Here is a 12,411-nt window from a genome sequence, read left to right as displayed (position 1 = left end):
TGAGTGTATATTACCCTGTCTTTTGAAGCTGGTCTCTCTTCCTGCTTTAGATTTAATCTCTGTTCCTGCTCTCCTAAAAACCCCAATAAACTTCTAGTTACCCCATCCCATCAGCCAGGTGGTGATCATAAAACAACTGTGGACCCTCTTTGCTAAAGCTGTAAATCTAATAAGTTTTCAGTGTTGTAGTGAACCAGTCTCTTTGATGTTAAACAGTACTCTAGTTGGCTTACACAGAAAATACTGACCAGTGATTCAATGCAGACTTAAGGTGATATGTAACTACATAAACATAAACACAACTGTGAGAGTAAAATATATAAACTTATGTATGCTATATAATAAAACCCTAACTAATTATATATTTCTATCTAAAAATGAAAATCACCCTAACAGATGGAGGCCCACGGCTCACTGATGATGAGGTTGATCTACTGTGGATTAAAGCTTTAACTTCCATTTGTACTGGTCAAAAGATTAAAATTGATTTGAATCTTTGTTAAAATGGTTGAAAATGAAAAACACTGTCCATTGGTCTGTATGAAGAGAAAGAGTCGGGGGCTGTAGTGGTGATATCGCACCTAGAGCGGTGAGGCTGTTGGATTTCTCTCTAACTGGTCCTCACGACCAGTTTTCACTCCTTTTACAAAGGTTTTGTACTGAATTGTAGACACATCTGTGCTCTTCCTGACAGTAGAGGAAGCAGATGGATTCACAGACGATGCACAGTGAGCTGCAGAGAGACACGACCAACTGCCACATGGACTCCTATGTAAACAGTGTTAGGCAGGTGGTCATAATGTTATGGCTGTGTATTCCAGGTCTTTTCCAATTTAGACTTTCTTGTCATTTATTCTACAAACTGCTGATATTACTGTTCATAATATATTTTCCTCGTAAAGCTGTGTGCCGGTCCTCCTGCTGCCCCCCTGCTCTCTTTGTGCGCGTTTCTGCCTCTCGCTATAATCCGACCCCCTCTTCTTCGTCCCTGAGCTGAGGCCAAATACCGCGACCCTCCTCTTCGCCACCTGTCCAGTCATCAAGCCGCACTTCATCTTGCTCGTTGCTTTCTCTGTGTCTAATAGCTGCTGGATGCGAGTAGTGCATTAATGGCCTGGATATATACACCCGAACCAGACGTGCAGTACGCGTGGCTCCGTGCGCTCACTTCGTCTTTGTGCACACACACACACGCTGAGCCATGACCTACACAGGTTTCTGCATCTGGCAGAAGCTGCTTTCTCCGTCTTCAGTGTTGGACTGCTCACTGGAACTGATGGAGATGATGTATTGATCATTTGCATCCTGTAGCCGAAGAGAAGCGCACTGTCCGGTCACTACTGGCTGTAAATGAATGTTACAGGTAGTGAAAGTTGACTTTAAGTGTCGTTGTTCTTTCAGGTGTCGACAGAGACTGATAAAGAAACGGCTCACGGGTTTTATCAGAAGTCAACCTGTCGCTTTTCTCTTTATCAGCCTCGGTCACTGTTGGTACAGTAGGGTTTGGTGTTACGGTGTGCGTGAAGCGCATGACCGCGATTTGCCCTGTGATATGTTCAAGGCCGATTCAGGAGCTGTGAAAGTCAAACAATATAAAAAAACAAACGGTAAATAAAACATTTTAAATCTGACTTTGCAAGTTTTCTGACGTTAATTAACAGGAAGATGTTTACAGCGAGTTAAAGTATTTGAATAACCAGTGTTTTTATTTTACTTCTTGATGCAGCAGAACGGCAGGTTCTTCATGGGGACGGTGATTTGTTGTGTGTTTTACGCCTTTTCCCCACTATCACACTGTGCTGCGTGTTGTGTTGAGCTGTGGCATTTATCACTTCAACCATAGGTTAACTAGTTGTGCGTTCAGGTGGGAAGAATCCAATCATCGCCTTTCCCAGTGGCCGTGAACGTCGCACGTTGTCAGTATGAATGGAGCCGTGCTCCGGACCGCTTCTTACGACACTGCCCGTGTGTACAGTAGCGCACGGAGGTGGAACTTTCCACAAACCCTCAGTCCATTATTTCTCTCTTTTCTGCAGCAGATGAAACCCAACTTTGCATTTTGGGATGTGTTATCGTCTTTTCCTGGTTTCCGCACTGGTGGTTTGTTGTACAGGTATGTGTGTTGTTTTAATCGTCCTTTTAAATGCAGCACAATGTTTGTCTACACCTGTGAACTACATGTGGTGGATAAAGTGGCAGTGTGTGTGCGCGCACTTGCAGGCTGCAGCGTGTCAGACTAATTTATTTTGGACCCAGTCAGAAGATTTGACTTAACAGTAAAACAGGGAGAAACCCACTGAGCTAAACTGCTGTTGTCTCATTTTAACGAGTTAAAACAACACTAGTTCTCTGTTGCCCTTTACCTCAGGATTTAGGACAAAAAGTTTGAAAAAAGATCCAGAATGAGGTCTGATAAGAAGTGGGGACGGAGCTTGACTGTCTCTGAAGGTTGCAGTGAGACAGGTAAATCACTGTGGTGGACAGTGAAAGCTGGTGGACTCATGTGTTTTGTTAACATGTCTGAATATTTCCTGACACGATGGGAACCGATGTTAATGTACATGTTTTTCAATTCACTCCAACTGTTGTGAAATTAAAAACCCTGGTTCCTGTGGTCACAAGACCAGTAGTGATCAGGAGCTACCCACAGGGCCGTTGCACAACTGGCGCACGGTGTAACTTTCCACTGATCAGATCGTATTAAAGCTGCTGGCTGGCGGCCAGAGGCTGCACGTGGTTCTCTTTTGGTTTTCAAGTCGACTTTCTCCTGCAGCTCCTCTTGTCATGGTGACTGGGCATTGCCTGTCAGTTTTGTGCTAGTTCCAAAAAAGGGAGTCACGGGGACTCGCAGTAATCCCCTTCAGAGCCCCAGCTGGCCACGTGCCCGAGGGCAGGAGGAGGAGTGACGTCATAGTCACACAAACAGTGAAGTTCACACCCATGTCAGAGCGGGGAAAGTACAGGATTGTGTTATCTCAGCCAGCTGGTGTAACTAACCCAGCAAGTGCTCCACGTGCATGCGCATGTGTTTCTGGCTGTACAGCCAAACTGCATATTGGTATTTCAGCCTGACGTCACAGGCTGTTTTAGAGACTTTATCTTGTTGAGGACTTGGACTGCTCTGTACTCAGGAGTGTTTCAAATGCTTGGCCCATCACATTAATCCCACTGAGGGACGACTAAATACAAAGCAGAAACACCTTCCAGTGTGACATGATGTGCACCTATGTTGTTGGACCTTCTCTTCCCTAGGTTGGTTCTCAGTGCGTGGTGCACCGGAGAAGGTCCTGGCCTTGGCTGGTGGGTACGTCGTTCTGCCCTGCAGCTTCAACATCACCGCCAGCAGCTATTTTCCAACAGTGGAGTGGTCCAAGAAAGACCTGCGCTCGAACATCATCTTCCTGTACCGGGATGGCTGCGAGACGTATGAGATGAAGAATCCGGCCTATGAGTTCAGGACAAGCCTCATCGCAAAAGATCTGAAGAATGGAGACGTCTCACTAAGGATCTCCGACGTGCAGCTGTCGGATGCAGGGCAGTACCAGTGCATGCGGCTCTGGAAGAACTCGCACAAGGACATCACGGTGGTGGAGCTCGCTGTGGGTACGTCCAGTCAGGTGTTTGTATACACAGACGTTACTGGTGCATCACAGTTTTGCTCATGGAGTTGGGTCTAAGACAGCTTCAGGGGTCTGAGTGTTTGGTCATAGGCCAGTGTAGCAATTTAAAGATTAAGCAATCAATTAATTCAGAAACTATTTATAGGTTTAATCTATAAATAGTTTCTGAATTAATTGACATTATTAGATGATGATGTCAGTTGCAGTCTTGCCATTTTTGGAATTACAGGGTGTGGATCACAGCTGAGCATTAAAGATCTGATTACCTGGGAAAAGGTTGCATATGGTTCTGTTTTTAGCTCCAGTGATTCACCTATTTAATGCTGTTGCTGCCAGTAACGTCAGAGGTAAATTTACAGCCTCGAGTGCCACGTTTACAGCCAGCTGGGTGTGAAACCACAGGCTTCAGTTGTTAATTAACTCTTCTTGATACCTGTTTGCACCTTGTGTCAACCTGTATAGTGTGAGGTTTAACTGGCCTACTGACCACATTAACAGTAAATTACCAGAACGGAATACGTTATGACAGAAACCTGGACTGGCCATTGAGATGCCGCGCTCTGAGTAATACTTGTATTACAGATGCGGTTTCTGAGCCCAGACTGTCAGTGGTGTCGGCTGAGGGTGGACGGGTGACGCTGCAGTGCGAGGTCAAATGCTCGGTGCCCGAATGACCCAAAAGAGATCAAGATGCCAGGGGATGGTGCATCGTGAAACAGAGGATGGCTCTCCAGACCGCCACCAGCAGGTTCCAGTGCACCTCATTACTCAACCCAAAGCCAGTATTGTCTGTAAACTGAAGTGGGCATTTGTTTGATAGAGCCACGACAAAATAACCAAGAGGCTTAGAGTGTGTCCCGAGTCCCATTTCTTTGGCTTGTAGTTGCCATCAAGTCCCAAAATCTTATCCAGAAACATGGAAACCAACACTGCCCTGTAGGAAAGAACATCATTTTCCAGCAATAAGAGTCTCGAACGGTTAAAGATGTGCAGGTTAAAAACATAAACTTCACATGAAGCCAGCGCAGCAGTGTGATATCAGTCAGGACATGTCCATGGAATCACAGATGGAGGTTGAATGTGTCAAATAGGTGAAAAGGAAACTTTTCATTAAACAGTTATATTTACCTCAGTGCACACAGCGAATCCTCAGCTTCATCACTGTTCCTTCATTAGAAAACAGTCAGCGTATGGTTTATAAACTAACCTGAAGCTCTAACGTCCCTCCCCTCAGGATCACCTGCAGAGTTCACTGGCCAGACTCGAACCGGACCACAAGCAGAGAGATTCTCATACCAGGTAGGCCGCGGCTCCACCAGCACACCTGTACCAGCCGGGTTCGCTGACTCGGCCATCCACATGTTGGTTGTTTTCTGTAGCAGGAGTTTTTGCTCTTTCCTGAAAACACGAGTGTCATTGTGGTGTCCTGTATATGCAGCAGTGTTCATGAAATACCAGATTTGTCAACACAGTGTTTGTCATTTCAGCTGACTACATGAGGTCCTGCTCTCTCATCACCGAAGTCACTGTTGGGACCGTTGTGGTTCTAGCTCTAGCGTGTGGATTGGTTGGCTTCTTATTTAAGATGTGTGACAAATGTGGTAAGTCGTATTTGTCATAGAAAGGTGACACAACTCTAACAGCTCAAAAAGCTGCTGAACGCCTTGGTTGTACGTTCACACTGAGCAGGTACCACTTTGTGAAAGCACGGTTCAAAAGAAGTCACTGAAACAAGTGAACAAAGTGGCTGCTGGCTCCGGAACGCATTCATCCCTAATCTCCTCATAGCAGAGGACGGTGTTGTCTGTTAACATGAACCCAGACCTGGACGTACTACACTGTGTACTTGTGTGTACATGGACAAGGGACACACACGTGTTCCTATTTATACTTCAGATCGAGGATCAGCCTTCTGTCTGCGTATGCTGTGCCATGAATTGTTGTATGTGCACAGTCGGCTTTTTGTTCAGCGGACAGTCCACACCTTGTGTAAACCAAAACTCTGTCTGTGGACCTGGGAAGATGATGAAAACGACATCCCTAGATGGTCTAGGGATGTTGTTTTCAGACATATGAAAGCAGAGTCCATCACAGGGCTTGATAGTTTGTTTGCTTTCAAATGGCCAACCTGGAGCTTTGAATAACACAAGTCTGACCATCTCACTGCTCATTTCTTGTCCTGACTTCTTTTTCGTGACGTTGCCACATTCCCAGGTCTTTGTGAGACCAATGTTTTCATAAGGTGTGGCTGAATCCATGAAAACCTAGAGCCAAGGTGTAACTCGGTTGAGAGCCAAGGTGTAACTCGGTTGACCCTTAGTAAATGTCAGCGTTACTAATGGGACATATTTTTCTGTGTTCCTACAGCAGCAGGACAAAAACAGTCAATGAGTAGGGAGGAGTTGAGGGACAGTACAGAGAGACATACCTTTGAAAGTCAACTGCTCATGAAACGGGAAGATGTGGCTGACAACAAGGCAAACAGCAAAGTTGAGGAGCTGGAAAAACAGGTGGATGAGCTCAAGTCAAAGCTTCGTGAAAAGAACAAGAACAGTTTCAGGTCTCAGCCAGGCCCCGTCCAGCACAACCAGCCAACGCTTCCTTCCAAATTGTCACCGGATGTGTTCAAATCCACCACCTCAACCAATGACCACATCCCAAACTCAACAATCTCAGCTGACAACCATCCAACATCTGCCACCGTACCCCGCAACGAGGGTCCGAACCCTGGCATCCAAAGAATTCGTCGTAGAAACAGCAGTCCACCTATGCTCTGTGCCAACACTGCAACGTCCTTGAGTTCTTCAGCCAGCACCTCAAAAAGAAATCGATGTAGTGTCAGTGGTTTTATAAACACGTCTTATGCTGATCCTGATCCAGTCCACGCCAAGCTTCAGCGTAAGCGCTCCTCAGGGTGTATGTCACCACACTTTGATAACCAGTACAGTGTCCTGGTAGATGTACCTGATGAGTCTGAGCCGGACCAGTCCTCAGAGGACTCCCACTAACATAACTGGGATACATGGTTGATTGTGATTTAGCTGAACTGATCATTTTAAACTTTTTCTACACGGTATTGTAAAACATTCTGTCTCATTCGTCCCGGTTAGTCTTCTAACGTGCTTGGGTAATCCGAAGGCACCCATCCATTATCTATAGGGCTTATTCCTGAAGAGGGTCATGGGGGTGGGCGGCAACAGAGCTCCGGCCTTTTTATGCTGTTTATTTAAAAGACATTACACAATCAAACAACAAATACAAGAAGAAGTGATTTAAAATGCAGCATGTTGTTTATTAGCTCCAGGATTGATTCACTTCAGAGCTGCTCACTGAGCCGCCACAGACTTGCACCGGTGCTGGCCTTGTGGCACTTAGCCGGTATGTACTTACCAACTTTAGCTTGGATTCTTAGAGAGACTGAGTTCACATCTTCGAGAATCCAGATGTTAACCTTTTGATCTTTGAAATAACCTGGGGTCAGTGTTAAATTTGTCACTTTAAAATTAAATTTCTTTTGTTTTCTGTGAAAGTCTGTTGTGTGAATGAAAGGCTTTGTTATTTCACTACGTACCTTATCTGCTCACTGCACATCTGCAGGAGTTTTCCTGCTGTTTGCACATTTCTACAGATGCTCTGCACAATGTACATATTGTAACATATTACTACAAGCTGTGATTCCTGGGGTTGTACATTGGGGTTTCTTAATTTAAAACGTTTTTGTATTTATGATGAATTAATACTTGTTTCTAGTCATTGTAATTAAAGTGACATTTTTGTTTTATAAGTTGGTATTTTGTTCACTACTTTGTGAAATGAAATAAAGCTATTTGTTTAGCCTCAGTTGCCTTCATTCATACACTGGTCTAATGCCTGGAAACAGATAAAGAGCGCCCTCTGGAGGAAGGAGTACGACTTTGCACTGTTTGTATTTGCTTGTGTTTTGACCTCAGAGTTTTAGGAGTAGCTCATAACGACAAACTCAAACAAATATCACTCCAAACATCAGTTCCCAGGTTTATGGGGACGTTTTGCCTCTTCCAGTTCACTGACTTGGTTTAACAGTCCACAGCTTTACTGGGTCTGCCCACTGCTGTCATCCACATAACTTCACCGTTAGCAGCTGGTTGCTGAACACACCAGAGCATTTAATTGGTGTTTAGATAGCCTGATAATTTCCTCGGGAGTTAGTGGAGACCAAAAACACCTGAGTCAGTCAGGTGATACAAACCTGACTCCAAACGGATGATGGTGTTGCTCCACACAGGCATGATGCTGTGTGTTAACTATTTGTTGCACTGCCCCCATGTGGTCAGTGATCACAATGCAGGATGTTTAAGTGCAATGCATTTTGCAGACGGCCTTGAGGTGTTTCTCCCCAGCGGGTACCATGACTCCCGACAGAGACTGAGGAGGTGAGGGTGGAGTTTTCAGGCAGGAAGTTCAGAGACCAGCGTCTCTGTGTGTCAGTTGACAGCGGGACAGGATGCAGTTAACACCGTTCTGCCTGATGCTGTGTGAGTACAAACGTCTTCAGTGTGTGAGGCTGCTCAGCCTCCTGCTGACAGACATTTTAGTCCCTTGGGTTTGAAGTCACTGAACAGTGTTTAATGTCTTTTTGGTTTATACTGATGTCGTCCTCATGTTCTCAGTCTTATTTCTTTGCTTTATTTTGTCTTCATCCCATCCTGTCCTACACTTTTGCTTTTCTACTTTCTTCATGTCTTTTTATTGTTAATTCCATTCTTCTCTTACTGGCTTTACTTTCATGTGTTTATTTTCCTTTATTCTATTGGTCGTCTGTGTGCTTCTTTGTCTTCTTTGCATTTTTTTGTTTAATTTATTTAACTCTCCCTCTCTTTTCTCCCTTCCTTCCTATTTCCTTCTTTCCTCCTTTCTCTCCTGCAGCCTGCCTTCGGGTCAGCCCTGACAGATCTCAGTTCTTCATGTATGAATCCATCTCTTTGAGTTGTGAGGATCAGTCCAACTCCACCGGTTGGCAGGTGAAGAGGAAAACGTCGAAGGGTGGGGTCAGACCCTGTGCCTCCGGTTGGGGCTCCTCTTCCTGGGGCTCAAAGTGCATCATTGGGAACACCTACCCATCGGACAGCGGGGTGTACTGGTGCGAGTCTGTGGACGGGGAGCAGAGCCACAGTGTCAACATCACCATCACTGGTACTGCCCAGTAATTTAATGTTTTCCTGTCTTGAGTCTGTCTTGAGTCTAACTTGACCTAGTTTTACTTCAGAATCCGGATCTGAGAAGTTTTTCAACTGCAAAGTAGGTCTGTGCTATAAATTAACTTTCTGTTCGAAGAAGAAAAAAGGCACAACATCAAACAAGTTTCCTTCTTTTCTAAAGACCGGACTGTAATCCTGGAAGGTCCTACACTCCCTGTGTCAGAGGGCGACGCTGTGACTCTGCGCTGCAGCCCTAAGACGATGGCCTCCAACAGTGTGTATCACTTCTATAAAGATGACCACCGCATCGGCAGCAGCTCCACAGGTGAGATGACCATTCACAGCGCTGCCAAGTCTGATGAAGGACTCTACAAGTGCAGCGTCTCTGGAGGTGGAGAGTCAGTGAGCAGCTTGCTGGCTGTCGAAGGTGAGGAAAACTGTTTGCAGCTGCAACATAGCTATGAAAAACTGAGCAGCGTTTGGGGTCGGACGCCTGTATTTTGATCAGAGCTGTATTTTAAACACACTGACCATAACTGTGCAAAGCTTTGGTGTCAGTCGTCCCACTTTAGATGTGTCCTACTCTGTACCAGGTCTCAAATATTATAAAGGTTTTAAGGAGGAATATTTATTATTGCTAGTTTTGTTTGGCCTCAAGTATACACACAGTGGTTTTGGTGAGAAACAGAACATATTACACAACAGTTTATTTACAAGAAAACTCTAGAGGGAATCTTTAAGCTGTTTTGTCACACATCTGGTTTGATGCTGTATCAGTCACTTTGTAACATGTATTTGGAAAACCGCTGTACACATCTGTATTTGTGTTCTTGTTTTAGTCTACAGTCTTATTGTGCAATAGATTTTAAATTAAAAGAAGAATAAGATAAATGATGCCATAAAAGGCCATACCTGAACAAAACTCTTTATTCCAGAGGTGAAATTTAATGTACAGTATATGAAGAAACAAACTCATTTTGAAATGTTAAAGTTTCTTCATTGTGTTCACATCCCAGTTCTTTTTATCTTTCCAGCTTCACATCCCTCTTCATCCTCACCTCCACCCGCGCACTCATGTTCGGTGTCTGGCTTCAGGCTGATGCGTCACCTGGTGGTGGGAACTCCTTACCTGCTTTCCACCGTCCTACTGGCTCTCATATACAGAGACAGGAAGCGAGGTAGGAAACTGCACTTTATTGCATGATCAGTAAGAACATTTTAAAAAACTGTAAGAAGAAGCTTTATTTATTGTCATTGTAACATTGTGACACGTACAACAAAATTATGTTCAGAGCCGAGGGCCCCAGGCCACTGCGTGCATACACGCCGCCATTACGGGCAACGGGGGGGTTCAGTGTCTTGCCCAAGGACACTTCGACACGTGGACTGCCAGCACCGAGATTCAAACCTTTAACCTTCCGGTTGGGAGACGACTGCTCTACCCACTGCACCACTGTTGCCTCCCCAGTACTAAATCTGCAAACCTACAAGAAATGCGATTTCAGCAGTAGTGTCCTTAGTGGCAGCTTGAAGAATAGCATTATAATGCAATGGTTCTCAATTTGAAAAAGGTGGACTACTCTCTCCCGGTTGGGGGTGAGTTGCTCCCTCAAGTGGAGGAGTTTAAGTATCTTGGGGTCTTGTTCATGAGTGAGGGAAAAATGGAGTGGCCGGTTGACAGATGGATCGGTGCAGCATCCGCAGTAATGCGGTCTCTGTACCGGTCCATTGTGGTGAAGAAGGAGCTGAGTCGTAAGGCAAAGCTCTCAATTTACCGGTCGATTTACGTTACTACCCTCACCTATGGTCATGAACTTTGGATCATGACTGAAGGAATGAGATCGCGGATACAGGCGGTAGAAATGAGTTTCCTCTGGAGAGTGGCTGGGTGCACCCTTAGGGATAGGGTGTGGAGCTCAGTCACCCATGAGGAGCTCAGAGTAGAGCCACTGCTCCTCCACATTGAGCAGAACCAGTTGAGGTGGCTCGGGCACCTGTTTAGGATGCACCCTGGACACCTCCCTGGGGAGGTATTCCGGGCATGTTCCTCTGGGAGAAGGCCTCGGGGCAGACTCAGGACACGCTGGAGAGACTATGTCTCTCGGCTGGCCTGGCCGGGGTTCCTCCTGAGGAGCTAGAGGAGGTGTGTGGGGAGAGGGAAGTCTGGGAGGCTCTGCTCAGACTACTGCCCCCGCGACCCGGTCTCGGATAAGCAGATGGAGATGGAGATGGTGCTGTATAGAATATGACTCTGCAAGCTGAAGTTATCCAGTCAAATTAGGCAAGCTGGTGTAGTTAGCTAGCCAACAAATTTGCATTTAGCTAGGTCTCAGCTAGCTAAGTTATGGTTTTCAAGAGAGACTTATTTACAATCTACATTGTGTTTCAACCGTTTGATAATCAAAACTGCTGCTTTAGGAAGAAGGTCAGCCTAAAACAGAGGTGTCATCTGTATAGCTAATGATTTTGCTGAATGTTTTTGAACACAATATGAAAAATAATCAGGGTTTAAGGCTTTACTCTGGATAAGATGAAACATAACCAGCGTTACACACTGAACCTGACTGGCTCAAACCCTCTCCATCAATGTTCATCCATGAGTCCATTTAGAGCCAAAGATGTCTCAACATATTGACAGAATCAGTGACTGAGTCTTTTTGGCGATTGTGGCATCTCTGACGTATAATCATCATGTTCAGATATTTTCCTGAGTAAAAAAGTAATTTAGTAATCTGTACATCATGAGTTCCGGTGTGAACGGGAACTGCTTGCGGCTTGTGCACGTGACTTCTGATGGTGCAGATTCACCAAACTGTAAAGAAGCATAAGGACTCGAACTGTAGCTAACTTGTCCACAGCAACATCGCTTCTCAGAGTGTGCAGGAAGAAACAAGATCAATGAATTTTAGCTGGACTTAATTTACTGGAATATATGTTCCACCCTACCTGTCCACATACCTAGCTAGGATAAGAAATAAATAAGCCAAATACTTCTAAATAAAAGGAAGTGAGACAGAAACGAAGCCTGAGGTTAAATTGTGACTCGCTCAGTTTTCACTGGACTTGGCAACATAAAAGTCGGTCGAGATGCTTGACGACACGTCAGAGATCCTCTCAGCTGCAAACACATTCCCTGAACTACTTTGGAAAGACTCAAAGCACTTTTCTGTTGCAGTATGTAAACAAGTCCATAAATTAGAGCCATGCTACCACGGTGACAAACGCATTGAGGTTCGGGATCAACTCCAGCATTGTAACATTAGGTCTAGGTGCTGTGAAACAGACTGCTCATAAAAGAAACTCGAAATCCTTAATCAGAGTAAAGCCTTGACCCAATTACTGTTGATGACTTTATTAAGACATCTCTCATTTTCATATGAACTGAGCTGCTGCTGTCGTCTTTCTTCTCCCTGCAGCTCGGGTGGTTGCAGAGAGAAGAGGCAGCAATGATGTCATCATGGAAATAGTGACATAGTCCAACAAACTGGGAACAGAAGTCCTGCATTGCTCTGTACCACAGGAGATTGACTTTAACAGCATCGTCTTGTTGGATTATCTGTAGCGTCTGATATTTGACAGCAGCAGGGTCAGCAGGTCAAGGTCCGCAGAGGTTG

The 12,411-nt window shown here is 45.1% G+C and overlaps 2 protein-coding genes across 4 annotated transcripts; both read left to right on the top strand.

Moving 5' to 3' along the window:
- The first annotated feature begins 2,387 nt into the window (after positions 1 to 2,387).
- On the top strand, positions 2,388 to 4,294 carry LOC109953371 (butyrophilin subfamily 1 member A1-like). Its single transcript, XM_020588843.1, has 3 exons — positions 2,388 to 2,463; positions 3,253 to 3,603; positions 4,203 to 4,294. Exons 1-3 carry the CDS (start codon positions 2,403 to 2,405, stop codon positions 4,292 to 4,294), a joined length of 504 nt encoding a protein of 167 aa, XP_020444499.1. The 5' UTR covers positions 2,388 to 2,402.
- Positions 4,293 to 12,370, top strand: LOC109953373 (Fc receptor-like protein 5). Of its 3 annotated transcripts, none has more exons than XM_020588847.1 (8): positions 4,293 to 4,368; positions 4,855 to 4,919; positions 5,108 to 5,221; positions 5,988 to 8,134; positions 8,526 to 8,792; positions 8,979 to 9,122; positions 9,832 to 9,975; positions 12,214 to 12,370. In XM_020588847.1, exons 4-8 carry the CDS (start codon positions 8,104 to 8,106, stop codon positions 12,270 to 12,272), a joined length of 645 nt encoding a protein of 214 aa, XP_020444503.1. In that variant the 5' UTR covers positions 4,293 to 4,368; positions 4,855 to 4,919; positions 5,108 to 5,221; positions 5,988 to 8,103; the 3' UTR covers positions 12,273 to 12,370. The 3 variants fall into 3 exon arrangements, with proteins under 3 accessions (XP_020444503.1, XP_020444502.1, XP_020444501.1); XM_020588846.1 differs by having other exon boundaries at positions 8,979 to 9,224; XM_020588845.1 differs by lacking the exons at positions 8,526 to 8,792; positions 8,979 to 9,122; positions 9,832 to 9,975; positions 12,214 to 12,370 and having other exon boundaries at positions 5,988 to 7,465.
- The last annotated feature ends 41 nt before the right edge of the window (positions 12,371 to 12,411 follow it).

The sequence above is a fragment of the Monopterus albus genome, unplaced genomic scaffold (genome assembly GCF_001952655.1).
Source record: "Monopterus albus unplaced genomic scaffold, M_albus_1.0 scaffold644.1, whole genome shotgun sequence".
In the NCBI taxonomy this organism is placed as follows: domain Eukaryota; kingdom Metazoa; phylum Chordata; class Actinopteri; order Synbranchiformes; family Synbranchidae; genus Monopterus; species Monopterus albus.
The sequence above is the reverse complement of the archived record's forward strand: the minus strand, read 5'-3'. Positions and strand labels throughout refer to the sequence as shown.